Source organism: Triticum urartu, chromosome 3 (assembly GCF_003073215.2).
Source record: "Triticum urartu cultivar G1812 chromosome 3, Tu2.1, whole genome shotgun sequence".
NCBI classification, from domain to species: Eukaryota; Viridiplantae; Streptophyta; class Magnoliopsida; order Poales; family Poaceae; genus Triticum; species Triticum urartu.
In genome coordinates, this window is record NC_053024.1 from 567,702,192 (window position 1) to 567,717,654 (window position 15,463).

The 15,463-nt window shown below is 49.0% G+C and overlaps 3 protein-coding genes and 1 pseudogene across 3 annotated transcripts; 1 reads left to right on the forward strand and 3 right to left on the reverse strand.

Moving 5' to 3' along the window:
• Nucleotides 1–3,866: 3,866 nt before the first annotated feature.
• Nucleotides 3,867–4,620, reverse strand: LOC125545041. The gene has a single exon (XM_048708889.1). The coding sequence runs from the start codon at nucleotides 4,575–4,577 to the stop codon at nucleotides 3,999–4,001; it is 579 nt and encodes a 192-aa protein (XP_048564846.1). The 5' UTR covers nucleotides 4,578–4,620; the 3' UTR covers nucleotides 3,867–3,998.
• A 631-nt stretch (nucleotides 4,621–5,251) lies between these two features.
• LOC125545040 lies at nucleotides 5,252–7,855 on the reverse strand. The gene is made up of 2 exons (XM_048708887.1): nucleotides 7,166–7,855; nucleotides 5,252–7,062 (listed from the first exon to the last, which is right to left on the reverse strand). The coding sequence occupies exons 1-2, from the start codon at nucleotides 7,613–7,615 to the stop codon at nucleotides 5,401–5,403; spliced, it is 2,112 nt and encodes a 703-aa protein (XP_048564844.1). The 5' UTR covers nucleotides 7,616–7,855; the 3' UTR covers nucleotides 5,252–5,400.
• On the forward strand, nucleotides 7,658–9,115 carry LOC125546964 (probable disease resistance protein At5g45440). The gene is made up of 2 exons (XM_048711040.1): nucleotides 7,658–7,739; nucleotides 7,842–9,115. Exons 1-2 carry the CDS (start codon nucleotides 7,658–7,660, stop codon nucleotides 9,083–9,085), a joined length of 1,326 nt encoding a protein of 441 aa, XP_048566997.1. The 3' UTR covers nucleotides 9,086–9,115.
• Nucleotides 9,116–9,421: 306 nt separating this feature from the next.
• LOC125545042 lies at nucleotides 9,422–13,182 on the reverse strand (annotated as a pseudogene).
• Nucleotides 13,183–15,463: the final 2,281 nt, after the last annotated feature.

Consider the following 15,463-nt stretch of genomic DNA (forward strand, 5'->3'; position numbering starts at 1 on the left):
TCATCATGTGTTATCCTGTGATTACGCTTCCTGTACTCTGTGCATGTCTTCATTTCATTATGATGACTAGGCTTGTATTCTGTTGTGTTTACTTTTGAGTACTTATTCCGCTGCTAGTAGTTCTTCGCTAAGGAATTTCCTCACCGGCAAATTCCTCAGTGAAGAATTTCATAAAAATCGCCTATTCACCCCCCTCTAGTCGATATAACGCACTTTCAAGAATGAAGGAAGAAGGAATAAACAGGAGGTGTCCATGCGCAAATAGAACAGAAGACGATGTTATGAGCGCCTATTTACTTAGATTCCAAGGCAGCTCGTCCACTCGAACAACTTTTATTAAAGGACCCCATCGAAATGTCAACAGAACGAGCACCAGAGTAATGACCATAGCAGCCAGGACCTCTTCTTCATCATCCGCAAACCCTAGCCATTGCCATCTCCACCACCACCATAGTGCTCTCCTATCTAGTTCATACTTGTAATCGTGCATCGCACAAGGCATTCATGTAAGACATATTGCAACCAATCAATCTCAAGATGTGTTCTTGAATGTTTTCTTCTCGCGATCCGATCTTCATGTGTGAGTAGTTCGGTAAGGTATGGGTTGAGGCATAAGCCTTGCAACCCAAGTTATTTGTTGTAGGAATCAATGAAATACTTTGACATAACATCCCGTTTGTATGAAATAAAATTGTTCCATGAAGATGTCTCTTGTCTTGTCCGCAATCTTCATCCCCGCATGTACCCAGGATCATGAAGATCGAGCACCGGTGAGGCTAGGAGCAAGGAGACCGTGAAGTGTTATACCAAACACCGGTGATAGTAAGATTCAGTAGGGTAACATGGATCATATCCTTAGTGAAAATGAGGTGTAGTCATTAAACGCCCAAAGCTCTTGTCTGATTTCATTATCTTAATTATTGAGGCAACCCCGCGCGTCGGATAGGGCCTGCGGTAGGACAACTGATTCTTGATGCAGGACTCATGCCGGTCAAGATGTTATTTGGACACATACCCCACTTCAATCCGTAACAAGCACATCTCGATGAGTGACTTCTAGCGCACAAATTAATATCCTATTTGATCCCCGAGCAAATACAAGGTTGTAAGCATAAGACCTCACACCCTTACCTCTGTTTATTATAAGTGTTTGAATCACTATTTGCTTGCTGATCCAGTCAAAAGCTGGATTTGACACTTTGACAAAATCTTGATAGAGACCATCGCGTCAAGGGAATCTTCCTCTTGTGGATTCGATAACCCAGAGTCACCTCTGGGGAAATAGGTGCGGGATACTCTTTTCTGTTCCAATACCGGATCAATAAAAGGCGGTATCAACGTCCTGGTAGCTGCCGACGGCCAGCGTCGGGCAAGCCCTGGCACGGGCCTTGACCTGACCGAGTCAAACTCGCATGCCGCCACACCCACGGCCATCAGCGTCATCATATCAGCAACAAGGGTGCCTACTCGGACCAACACCATAATAAAGCAACAGGAAGGAGAGCACTAACATGAGATAAGCCAGTGCGGACTTGGTCAACCCTTGATCCCTGCACTCTGCCGGATGCCATCCATCACTGCCAAACAGATTCGTGTCGCCCGACGACAAACGCCGCCCACCGGTGACTCGAACCACTGTTGCCAGAGAGCAGCGTGCTGCCCTGCAACCACCCGGGGATCCTGCAGCCCGGAAAAAAATTATATGAGACCAGGTCTCACAGACTAGCAGGTGAGATCCATCCTGATGGATGACACGTGGCATTCACAAACCATAAAGCATCTAATCTCTCCCCCTGATTTCAAATGGGGGTGGGGTAGATGCTTTATGATTTGTAAATGCCACGTGTCATCCATCAAAATGGGTCTCACATGCTAGCCCATGAGACCTGATCTCATATAATTCTTTTCCCTGCATCCCCACCACGCTAGGCCCGCGCGACCACCAGGGCCGCGGCTAATCCGTGCGGCCGGCACAAGCCCAACCACCACTGCCAGCCCTACCTAGCGCCGGCCGCACTGACGCACTCGTCGAGGGCCACCGCCCAACAAAGACCCGAGCGAGCCTCCATCCACCACGGCACCGCATGCACGCCTGAGCCGCACGCCGCCGCCAGATCGCAGATCCACCGAACCGTGACATCCCAGCTCCACCAGCGCAACTGGCCGCCTCTACGCCACCAGTAGCCACCGCTCGCATCACCCTTCCGACTCCAAGCACCACCACCAGACGCTGACACTCTAGCACACGCCGACAAAGAGCCAAGCTACACCGATTAGTGTTGCATTTCATTCCATAAAGAAAGTGTTACAAAGCTTAAGATGAGCACACAACTAAGTCAACTTTTTCGGAGAGAAGATGAAATAGCCACAACAACACACACGCAACAACAAGAACAACAACAAGAACGCAACAAAACTAACTCGCTTTCAAAGATGATGCTAGCTCGAGCAAGCGACGTAGGTCCTCGGCATCCATCGTCATCTGACCAAGCAAGGCGAAGCCTTTAGCATTGGTTGTCTGGTCGCCACCCGACAACACCCCACAAAGAGGAGGGGTGTCGCGTGGGAATGATATGACCATGAAAACCAACACCTCCCATAAAGTTTGGGCGTGTCTCACCTCCCAGGACACCCAAGCATCTTCTCTTTCTCCTCTTTTGCTGCCCACCAATTTTTTTTATGATACACTTGATATGTTCACACAAGCCCCTTGATAATTTAAAACAGGCCATGGAATACACTAGAATAACTTGGACAACAGGCTTCACCAAAAGATCTTTGCCATCTGCTAGCAAGAGTTTTTTCCATCCAATATTGGACCTTGTTCCATATTATGTCATTTAGATACTTTAACGTGCCATTTTTTATCTTCACACTTCAGAGGGCATGCCAAGATACTTTTCACTTAAAGATTCATTTTGCAGATTTAGCACCAATTTACCTCCTCTCTAACGAACTGAGGACACCCTTTGCTAAAGAATCTAGATGATATTTTCAATTGATTCTCTGACCTGATGCCTTACAATAAACATCCAAAAGGTGTAAAACCCCCCCCCCCCATCTGCTCGGTTTAATAAACATGTTATCATCTGCAAAAAAGTAAGTGGTTTACCGCCGGAGTAGTTTGAGCCACTTTAAACTTTAATTCACAAAGGTACGATGACTATCATTAGCTTTCAATAGGCACGAGAGGCCCTCTGCTACTAACAAAAAGAGATAAGGTGAAAGAGGATCTCCCTGACGGATTCCTCATGAAGGCTTAGAATTGTCCAACCTTGTACCATTAAACAATACACGAAAGGCTTAGAAGCGATCTTATAGAGTACATTGCATAGGCTGAGAGGACGGAATTGAGATAAAGCTGAAGGGTTCAATACTTTAGGAATTAGAATCAGGATTGTGTCATCGATCAATTTGGCACTTTTAGCTACTTCAACAATACGCAGAACAGCATTTATACTAGATGAATAGGGATGCGATTTGAGCAATGTCCTTAAAGATGCCCTAGGGGTGAACCAATCTGTGGTTGGATGGTTAGGAGGACACTGGTATCCTCAGCCCACTAGGGTTCAAGTCCTGCTACTCACATTTATTCTGAATTTATTTTAAAATTTTCGATGATGCATGTTCAGTGCGAGGAGAAGTTCCCGTCGACTACGAGACGTCTACGGTGCCTTCATAAAATATTAACATGATATGCCGGGTCAGTCTCTCAGCTCATAGAGATAGAATGTGCATGTGTGCATCATAGGATGAGTGTATGCGCGCGTATATATATATATATATATATATATATATATATATATATATATATATATATATATATATATATATATGCGTGTTTGCGTTTGCACTGTGCTAAAAAAGATGGCCTGGGGAATTGAATTTCTTTTGTCAAAATTGTGAAAACCAAATGCGACACCAACTTCATGCAAACGACGGTTTTCCTCTCGCATCGTTTTCGGCTTCACGTTGTATGCCACCGCGGGCACGACTCGTCAACCGCCGCCCCCCTTTGCCGGGCCACCGAAAGACGTCACGGGAGGCCGCACCGGCACGGCACAACCCGACGCGGACAGGAACCTCACGAGATGCGTCGGCCGCGCCTCGCCGCCCGTCGGTACGCTGGACGCCAGGCACGACGCCATCCTCTTCAGAGCTGCGCCATCTCGGTGGCCGTCGAACACGAAGGCGGACGTGACCGGCGCGTCGTTGGCGACGACGCCGCATCGTTCGCCGGCCCGTATCAGCTCCACCGGCAGGTCGAAGCACGGCGACGGGCAGTATCCATGGACGGCGCCACGGTCGTCCCTTCCCCCCGGCTCCACCAGGAAGTCGAAGACGATGTTGCTGCCGGAGTAGAGCGAGGAGCACTCGAGCTTCTCCAGGGACGCCGCGCGGGTTAGCAGCACCTGCGGGGGTTCCTGCTCCGTGCGCCGGTCCTGTTCCGGCGCCGCTGGCTGCCGACTCTCGCCGGTTTCCTCCGGCTTCTTCTTGGAGAGTCCTGGGAGGCAGAGGCACGTGAACAGCGTGCCGCAGGTGAAGCCGTCGCGCTCGGCGTTCGGCACTTGGGACATGGCGCTCGCCGGCAGGTACACACAAGTTCGAACGCCTTGGAGGGGATAGGGAGATGTCAGCCCAGCGCAGTACCGGTATATAGTGAGGTGCGTCAGGTCACGGTGGCGGGTGGTGGTGGAGTGGAGGGGCACACCGCCGGTCAGCCCGCTAGATCGTGTGTTTCATGATTTGCTGGCTTAACTTAGTCGTCGGGGCCCACTTACATACTCGTTCTGCGTAGATCTAGCCGTATGGCGCTTGGTTCGTTGACTCGACTTCGTTCATGTGCTATGCATGCTCTGCATGATCGCGATACCATGATACAACCGCTAAAAAATTCAAATTTGCAAGTATCTAAACAAAAAATGAGAAAAAATTCTGAATGTTAACAACATATGAGTCTACAATCTCTAAAATTTACAGTCCCAAATTCGAAATGCACACGGAGAAACAAAGAAGACAAATTCAATTGTGAATGGTGTTCATGCTAGATTTGCCCCCTTTGTTTCTCATTGTATATTTCGAATTTGGGTCTGAAAATTTAAGGTATTGTATAAACATATCTAGAATTTTGTGGAGACTTGCAAATTTGAAGTTTGAGGAGTGGTGCCATGTTGTCATGTGAAGTGTGGTATCATGTGATATTCCCACCTCGTACTATACTGGTTTCAGTGGAACCGAGGGAGTACATCCGTATTGCCAATACATTCCAATTCACCAAACTGACAAGATCAATTCAAGTTATTTGAAAGCGCACATATCACCTAAGAATTTTTGAAGATAGCACAGACTACAGTCTACAGAGTACACCACCCTTTGGTGATCTTCTCAATCTCAGTTCTTCTATACAATTAGTTTAGCTCTTGCATGCCCAGCCTCTATCCGGTACTGCTCGCCCATCCCCAGGTGCGTCATCAAGAACCAGACGACGGTGAGCAGCTCGCCGCCGTTGCTCAGCTGCTTGGCGTGGAAGTTGCTCCGGCACTTGCTCGCGGCGTAGCAGAGCATCTCCACCCACACCACGCGAATGAGCCGCCACTTCTTGCCGGGCGGCAGCTCCAGCAGCGACTTGGCCAGCCGGCACGCGTCGAACAGCACCGACTTGCTCCTGTCCCCCTTCACGTCCCTCGGCGCAATCTCCGCGTTCACCTCCAGCACCATCCTTGCCGCGGCACGCTCATCCGGGCGTGCGGCCTCCCGCCCGAAGAAGTTCTTGGCCTCCGCACACGTGTCGCCGAACCGGATCTGCCCGATGCCTGCAGTCAGCATGAACGGCCGGGCCACGAGCAGGAAAAGCATGTAGTTCGACACCGCCCTGCTGATGCTGACATACTCGGTGAGCTTGGCGTCGTCGTTGTCGTCGTCCGAGTAGAAGCAGAGGTCCGTGGCGATGTGCCAGAGGAGAATGCTCTCGTCGAACTCCGCCTCGACGCTCCAGCCGAGCTCCTTGTAGTAGCCCTTGCACTGGAGCGCCCACTGGCCCCTGTGGTTGCTGAACTTGCGGTAACTCTCGGTGTCGACGATGCTGAGCGCCTTGTCTTTCAGCTCCCTAAACACCGAGATCTTCAGCTCGGACGACACGTCTATGTGCCAGATGTATAGCCAACTGTCCCAGTGCCCTTTGAGTCCGAGCAGCGTCAGGATCTTGGTGATCAGCGTTGGTTTGTCATGGAGGCAAAAGCTGATGAGGTTGTGCTGCGCCATCAAATTGGACCACTTCGCCCGGCTTTCTGGCCGGAAATACTTTATGCACCGGAGGATTAGATGGCTCAGCGAATGGCAGATGGAACCTTTCAGAGCTGCGTATGTCCAGTATGATACAAGCATCATACCAATGGCAGAAACCTCCAAGCAAAGCGCTCCTCCGAATAACAGATTGGTGATGAGGACATCGATGCCGTCATACGACCCGCGTCGACCCTTGTGTAGCACATTGAAGAAGACGCACGCTGTCGTCGTGGAGACGAGCGTGACACAGCGGAACAGGCGGCCATAGCAGGTGTGCATCACCGCCGCCTTGGAATGCAGGGTGTCATACATGAGGGACAGCTCGATCTCGATGATCTTGTACGCCTGCTCCGGCATCAGCCGCAGAAACGTGGCCTGGCTCATGGTACGGTCTTGGAAACTGAGGATGAGGTTCACGAACAGGCGCTTGAAGGTCACGAAGAAGCGCCGCGCCTCGGTGATGACTGTGGCGTAAGGCACGGTCTCCTCTGTGATTGCCGGGGCGGTGACCCCAGCACGTCGCTCTGACTCGATGATGATCTCCGCCCGGAGCCCCGCCTCACGTGTGAAGCGATACTCCTCCATGAACTTGGCGTAGTTGGGGCCCGGGTCCGGAATGGTGACCATGCCGCTCCGCAGGTTGTCCATGCTGGCGCACTTGAGCGCCCATGTCCTCTCGCCGTACTTAAGAATGCCGCTCAGGAACATGAACACGGCCGGGTATAGGATATCGGCACCAGGGCGCGACTTGGAGAAGACGTAGACAGCAAGGGCAACCTGTTATAACACAAGACAAGGCAAGGCTTGGTTGTTTCAAGTTTGTGAAGTGAGCAGTACTAACTCTGTCTGAAGTGCAAAAGATTGGAGAAATTAACCATACCTGCGACAGCAGGCTGAGCAGGTGACGCTTCCAGAGCTCGTTATCTTCAATGGAGAAAGCGGTGATGGTGTCCTGGCCACCAAGGTGAAGGAGCAGGAATGGCGCCCAGAAGACCTGGATGCGGTGGTTGCGGTGGAAGAGCAACTGTGCATCGTCGCAGGCGCCTCTGGGCACGCGCGTCTGGGAGAGGTACCCGAGCGCGTAGATGGCAATGGAGTCCGCGAGCAGGTAGGCGAGCCAGAGCAGCACGCTGAGCAAGGCGGAGACGTTGCGCTTCCGGATGCCGGCGGAGAAGAGGAGGAACACCTGCAGCGCGAGGCTGGTGAGCACAAGCACGCGGATTTCCCACTCGTTCCACACAGTGAGCAGGCCTCCCATGGATTGTGTGCTCATGCCGTTCCCCTCCATCTCTGCCTTCCACTCCGGCGGCTGGCACTTCTCCAGGATCATCGTATCCTTATGCTCGTGGGGAGACTTGGCTCCTGGTCTTCCATGGGGTCAACCTCAGGCGTCATTGGTTTTCTTAATGATTTCAAATGGGACATGTACGCGTCTTGGAAGAAGAAACAAGTTGGCACTATAAGTTAAGGGCCGTCACTGTCTTGGTCTCTGCGCCCCTCATGGTTCAGTTAGCTCCCCCCTCTTTATCCCTTGATTATCCTGTGAATCCATCAAGCAACAACTGAAAAATCCTCCATCAAACTACCTTCTTACGAGCAATTTCTGACCGGAAAAGCCGAAGGGGTCGATGGCCGTGGTGCGCAGTTTCTGCTTAGAAAGTTCGTTGATAGCATGGCGGAGGAGGGAGCCGCGGAGCTCCCTTTCAGCTCCCACTTCTACGACATGAGGGCCGGGTTGGAGAAGGCAGCCATTTCTTCCACCAACGCCGATGAGCTCCGAGAGTGCATGTACGAACTCAATAGCCTGCTCTCGCAGTGCCGCGTGCTCACCAACCGGCCAAACACGCGGAGCTGCTTCTTCTCCCCCTCCGAAGCGTGGCTTTCCAACAAGGTCAAACAGCGGGTGATCGCCGTGAAGCGCAGAGTCCTGCAATGTGTCCAGAACGACGACCCCAACGGCGATGCTGCAGCATTGCAGCAGGAGAGCACCACCACCGCCGGGTTCAGCCGCTGGACTACTTCCTGGGTTGAGGAGAGCAGGATCTACGGATTCGACCAACAGCTCGCGGAGCTAGAGTCCAGGGCGTTCGGGGACAGCAGCCCCGGACGACTTACAGGCGCCGGCATCGTCGGCATGGGCGGCATCGGGAAGACTGCGCTCGCGCAGCTCGTGTTCAACAGCCCGATGGCCAGGCGCCGCTTCTTCCCCAGGATCTGGGTGTGCCTGTCGCGCACCTCTTGCATTGGCAAGGACGTGCGCAATGAAGTCTTGCAGAGCATACTTATGGCCCTCGGACTCGAAGAGGAGTTCATACTGGCCATTGATAGCCTGGGAGACCTGGAGGTAGCTGTCCATGAGCAGCTCAAGGGGAAGCGGTACCTCATAGTATTCGACGATGTCTGGAACGTCGACGACTGGTACGCCGACATCGCAGGCCATGAAAATGCCTTGTCGAGGGGCGAACAATTGCAAAATGGCCTTATGCTCGGGTTGCCCAAAGAGAGAGGTGGAGTTGTCGTTACCAGCCGGCAGGAGCAGGCAGCAGAGATGATGGTGGGGAAGGGTAGTGTGTACCGTGTGGAGCCGCTGGCCGACAGAGAGAGCGCCTGGGCGATCTTTATGGATGCTCTGAACAAGGAAAGACAGCTGGTCGATCTCGCAGCTATTAACAACCTGAAAGAGGAAATTCTTCAGACCTGTGGTGGGCTACCGTCAATGGCCAAGGCAATGGCAGACATCTTCGCAAAAAGTCTAACGTTAGCACCATCAACTTCTAGCCAGGAACTTAAGCTTGAGTAGTGGAAATGTAAAGTAGGCAATATGCCTGTCATGGACCAAAAGAAAACTACATAGCAACTGTATATGAATTTTATGGATTTGTCACATGAAAGTTATGGCATAAATTCTTATGAATGGCTGTGAGAAGAAGATCTACAGGCATGTACCATTTCTCCCTGCAAAATAAGTTTGAACCCCACGTAGAATTGAATGTTCAGTGCTTCTGGTTTCCTCATAAACAAAATGTGCAGGTGTCAGACCTTTATGGCTTTCACAAATATATTGTGACAAAAATTCAAGACAAACATACATTGTGCAGAAAGTTAAAAAGGCTGGTAAATTTTCACTTGAAGGCCGTAACAAACTTCTGCATGACGCCGTGAAATAACATGTGTGAGAGAGACTGACCATAACTTGCACAACTTTGGTAGAGACTCTGATCAAACTTGCTTTCCAATATATCACTCTCTCCTGACAATGCGCTCACATGAAAAAGCCTGAAAAGAAGAATGACAAATCAGTAAAAATGGATGAATTACTATTGTGTTCCTACATCATAAGTTCATAACCATAGGCCACATATTTGTTTGATGAAGCTCAAATTTATCAACATTCTGTAGCTGATAAGCTGTACAACATATGCAATCAAATAATTAAGACAACAAATGGATAACCTGGCTTTGTGCATCTCCTTTTTCCACTCTTTTTTTTCCTTTGTATTTTTGTTTCAACATTGAGGGCGGAAATTGACTTATTACATATGTAATAATGAGAACTCACTTGATTTGGTGCTTTGTTCTACTCTCTGGTTTCCTGGGTGTCGTAGTTCATCCACACTCCATCCTTGTCACAAGGAAAAGATTCTATGTTGCTACATCTGAATACCTCCAGGAAGGTCAGGTTTGGAAACATCTCATTCACCTGGGTCCATTCTACTCTCTCCATCACACTTTAAAGGGCGTATCTCCAAAACCAATTTTTTTCACAATTAGAGGGAAATAGGGCGCAGGTCATTAATTAGCCCGCTGAAATTACTCCTTCCGCTTGCCTTCCTGGTGCGCATGCATGGTGTGAACTGAAACTTTAGGTGGAGGTGTGAATCGGTTTTGTTTGCATGCATGGCTGTGCGAGGCCTTTTATTGGACGGGGAGATTACTATGCGTTTGTTTAGCGATTAATTAGGCACATATCCTTAACTACCGCAGCTCCAGCGCATCATTTATTCCTGCCAATCGCTAGCGACCTTGGGCCCAGAGAGATGTGAGGTATGCCCTTTAAACTGTGATGGAGGGAGTAGTACCAAGTCATTCAAGAACTTTAAACGCAATATCTCAATGTTCCACTGCTCGGACATGCTCTTCTCTCCAAAAGTGCTCAGCATTCCTCCTGTGAAGTAGAGCCTCCGCAGTCTCAACAGCCTACTCGGACTCAACCAAACCGGTATGTTCTCACCAGGGAAGCAACGCAAGTCTAGCTTTTCGAGATGGGGAGGAAGGGATAACGAATTTAACAACGCTGTTGCTGCAGAATCTTGTTGGCCCGCTCCTTTCTTTGACAGCAACACAGCCCATGTAATTGTCAGCACACGAAGGGCTTTGATGTTCTCAACTACATGCAGTTCGTCTTCTGTCACTAGAACTTTGCTTCCAATATATATGCTTAGCTTCTTCAGCTTGCCCAGCCTGATCAGCTCCGCTACCTGACAATTGTACTTGCCTGTAGATCCACCAATGACAAACCCTTTCAGCACTTGGAGTTCAGTAAGCAAACCAATGCCCCTTGGCATGCCCTCCAAAAGGTAGCATTCTGAAACGTCCAGGTGGGTCAGCATCTGAAGAGACGTGATGCTCTCAGTAAGCCTCTCAAGGTTATGACAAGCATGAAGATCCAAGATCCTGAGATTTGAGAGTGCGCCGATTGAAGCAGGAAGCTCTGTGATACGGGAGATACCCCGCAGACAAAGATATTTCAATTGTTTGCATGACTGCAACCCTTCCAAATATTCAGTGCTGTCAACCTCAATATGGTATCGGTACAAGTTATGCCACCGACCTAGTTGGAGAACTTCGACCTTCCTCAAATCCAAGAACCAATTCTTGTCGAACTGGAGGTATTGCTCGCTCACATTGAATATTGCAAGAAGGTAATCTGGATTGGACTGATTTCTGAGTGGTGCCGTTTCTGTTGCCTGAATATGTTCTCCTACTAGACAAGCACGGCGAGTACCTGAAAAGCCCCATGTTGCATTGCCATCGGAATCAAATTCAAAAAATCGTTCTTGCCTTGCAACGGTAACCAACATACGCCGAATCCAAGGATGCAACTTGCATTGGTTCACACTACAGTTACGTTTATGACATACAGGTTCAATCATCTCTGCAGTGATCAACTTCTCAAAGCACTCCTTCCCAATATCTTCAGTTGTCTGACTTCTTGTGGCTTCTACTAACCCTTCACCAATCCACCAATGGATCATAGCCCTCTTGCTAATAATGGAATTTTCTGGGAATATAGAGAAGCATAACAAGCACAGCTTCAGCTGAAGATCAAGATTATAATAGCTGAGCTGCAAGCTAGATATCGTGGAGCTCTCAAGGATTTTCCTCTCAATCTCCAATTTTTTCCATTGCTCTGAAGCATTTCCGGACAGCAATCTAGATGGTAAAGATGATCATAAAAACGCAGGAGCTGCTGGCTTGATCAAAGGAACATGGAGAGGAAATTTCATGCGGTCTTTTAAGTTGGACATTTCAGTGTTCACAATCTGAAGCTTAGAATGTACAAATTGCTTCTGGGTATCTTCTTCTATGATGTCATCTAAATGTCGAACTATTCCTCCAAAGTCATTGATAATCTCACTTTCCCATCTCGACACACACTTTAGTATATCCTCCATGTCACGTGCTTCTCTCTCGATATTTTCAAACAGAAGTTTGATCTCTGAAGGTAAATTATCCCCATCCAGTGTCAAGGAATGAACTCTTGCTTTCTTTAACTGCATAAGAAAGGGAGACACAACTTCCTCCAACGTCCTTTCCTGTGACATCCTTCTTTACTCAATGAAGTAAAACTCTGAAGAGAAACAGACATAAGAATTAACGACAGACACACACACATATGATGTTTCAATAATGCTTATAGTCACAAACATACAAAGTGTGTTCCCCGGCACATAATCTACGGCGTTTCTTTGAAACCAAATGACAACTCTCCTTTCGTTTCATTAAAAGAAAAAAATGTAGCGCAAAAGGAGAAAATTATACTAACACTCTGTTCTTAAGACAAGTGCATTGTTCAGCTTGTATATCATAGCATTCTCTGCTCTGCTCTGCTGTTTTTTACTTCGGTGCTTCGGTAAGACCAAAAAAAAAAACAATGAAGTTTTCCAGGAATTAGTTTGACACAGGCCGCCGTTAACTTGGTTCGGCGAATTGATTAATCAGGTACAATCTCAGGCGAAATGAATCAAAATGCCCAAGTGTCGCTCGGATCTTCAAATCAGATGTGGTTCGATTTTATTTATTTTCTGGACTAAGAAAACTAGATTTGAAAGTTTGCGATGTACCTTGCTAATTGCAATTCAGAAGAAAAACATACTTGCTTACTAAAGAGCATGGATGCCATCACTGGACCGGATTCGCTAGGGCACATCTATCCAGTTCGTAAAAACATGCTAGGCCATGGAGCATAGCGAGTGTCTACACCGTCAATAGGCAACCGTGAAACAGAAATAGGAATAGAAATTTGAACTCTAGATGCGGAACTCTTACTCTTTCCGCGGCAACAGGTAGGCTCGCATACAGAACAAGGTAAAGGGGAATAGAAGGGGGGAATCCAGGCCGGCGAAGAAAAGGGAAATTACCCGAAAATACAGAAGGCGGCGGCGGTATATAATACGAACTCGGCGGGGCGATGATCCTGCTCTGCTCTGAAGCTCTATCGCTCTTCGCAGAGACAACGGGGCAAAGCTGAGATTTAGGTCACTTTGGCGTTTTTTAGTCGCTGGTTTGCTGCTTGGTATAAAAAAAACTGCTATTTAAGATATTTGGATCCAAATAATATGCTCCAGCAAATGATGGTGATGTAAATTTATTTTTTGAGCAACTGATATTTTGCTATGTCTGACAGATTTGTCATGAAGGTCTCTGAAGATGTAAATCAGAACGGCAAAACGTATATACATGCGATGTGTAAAGAAGAAAAGCCGAGAGGAGAGACCAGATCAAAGCTATAGGCCCCTCCCTTCCCGCGACGCTCCCGCGCGCGTCCGGGAGGCAACCCTAGCGCCGCCGCCGCCACTCCCCTCCTTCTCTCTCTCCTCCAACGCCACCGTCAAGGGGCACGAGCGGGCGAAGCCCGGTCGTCGCCGGCGGCGGCGGGGCCATTTCATCTCCTTGCGCGGGAGGTGCGGCGCGGGCCGGATCTCGCCGGTGGGGATGTTGCGCTGGATGCCGGGCGTAGCGGTGCGGCGGCACTCCGGAGTGGGCCAGCGACGGCAGCGTGGCATCGGGCGACGGGCGGCATGGTGGTGGTGCAGGTCGGCGGGTGGCGGCGGCGGCGGCTGCCTCGCAGCAACGCCTTGGCGCCACGTCTGGCGCTGCGGGTCGTGGGCGACTGGGTCGCGGGCGACCCCTCTCGCCGTGGATCTCTGGTGAAGGGTGTTGGGGAACGCAGTATTTCAAAAAAAATTCTATGATCACGCAAGATCTATCTAGGAGATGCATAGCAATGAGAGGGAGAGAGTGTGTCTATGTATCCTCATAGACCGAAAGCGGAAGCGTCTATCAACGCGGTTGATGCAGTCGTGCACCTTCACGATCCATCCCGATCAAGTACCGAACGTACGGCACCTCCATGTTCAGCACACCTTCTACTTGATGACGTCCTCGCCTTCTTAATCCAGCAAGAGGGGCGAAGTAGTAGATGAGTCCCGGCAGCACGACGGCGTGGTGACGGTGTTGGTGAAGAACAATCTTCGCATGGCTTCGCCTAAGCACTACGAAAACTATGACAGATGATAAATTAGAGGGGACAAGGTTGCCGGCACACGGCTTGGTGTTTCTTGATGTGTTCTAGGTGCTAGCCCTGCCCCTCTATTTATATGTTGAGCCCTGGGTCAAAATTTGGAGTAAAGGCCTCCTCAAAATCGGTTTTGCCCGCAAGGGAGAGTCCTACTCGGACTTCCAGGACTAGACGCCACAGTCCTTGGCGTCTGGCCCAGACGACATGGGCCTCGGGGTCTGGCCGACGGCCAGACACTAGGGTCTTCGGCATTTGGCCCCCTGGCCTCTACAAAACTCCTTTTGCACCGACCTAAAGCATCGTGGGCTTCACCCCTTGGCCGAACCATATCATCATATATATCAATCTTTACCTCCGGACCATTCCGGAGCTCCTCGTCATGTCCGTGATTTCATCCAGGACTCCGAACAACATTCGGTCACCAACATACATAACTCATATAGTACTATATCATCAACGAACGTTAAGCGTGCGGACCCTACGGGTTCGAGAACTATATAGACATGAGCGAGACATCTCTTTGGTCAATAACCAATAGCGGAACCTGGATGCCCATATTGGCTCCTACATATTCTACGAAGATTTTTGTCGGTCAAACCACATAACAACATACGTTGTTCCCTTTGTCATCGGTATGTTACTTGCCCGAGATTCGATCATCGGTATCATCATACCTAGTTCAATCTCGTTACCGGCAAGTCTCTTTAATCGTTCCGTAATGCAACATCTCGCAACTAAATTATTAGTCACATTGCTTGCAAGGCTTATAGTGATGTGCATTACCGAGAGGGCCCAGAGATACCTCTCCGACTATCGGAGTGACAAATCCTAATCTCGATCTTTGCCAACTCAGCAAACACCATCGGAGACACCTGTAGAGCATCTTTATAATCACCCGGTTACGTTGTGACGTTTGATAGCACACTAAGTGTTCCTCCAGTATTCGGGAGTTGCATAATCTTATAGTCATAGGAACATGTATAAGTCATGAAGAAAGCAATAGCAACAAACTAAACGATCATAGTGCTAAGCTAACGGATGGGTCTTGTCCATCACATCATTATCTAATGATGTGATCCCGTTCATCAAATGAAAATACATGTCCATGGCTAGGAAACTTAACCATCTTTGATTAACGAGCTAGTCAAGTAGAGGCATACTAGGGACACTCTGTTTGTCTATGTATTCACACATGTACTAAGTTTCCAGTTAATACAATTCTAGCATGAATAATAAACATTTATCATGATATAAGGAAATATAAATAACAACTTTATTATTGCATCTAGGGCATATTTCCTTCAGTCTCCCACTTGCACTAGAGTCAATAATCTAGTTCACATCATCATGTCATCTCACATCAATAGTTCACATCTT

What these genes read in the sequence shown, in the direction of transcription:
- LOC125545041 (XM_048708889.1), bottom strand. Translation starts at nt 4,577, where the DNA reads ATGTCCCAAGTGCCGAACGCCGAGCGCGACGGCTTCACCTGCGGCACG.
- LOC125545040 (XM_048708887.1), bottom strand. Translation starts at nt 7,615, where the DNA reads ATGATCCTGGAGAAGTGCCAGCCGCCGGAGTGGAAGGCAGAGATGGAG. An exon ending in TGCTCAGCCTGCTGTCGCAG is followed by an intron (nt 7,063 to 7,165) that starts GTATGGTTAATT and finishes GTGTTATAACAG; the next exon opens with GTTGCCCTTGCTGTCTACGT.
- LOC125546964 (XM_048711040.1), top strand. Translation starts at nt 7,658, where the DNA reads ATGGGGTCAACCTCAGGCGTCATTGGTTTTCTTAATGATTTCAAATGG. An exon ending in TTGGAAGAAGAAACAAGTTG is followed by an intron (nt 7,740 to 7,841) that starts GCACTATAAGTT and finishes GAATCCATCAAG; the next exon opens with CAACAACTGAAAAATCCTCC.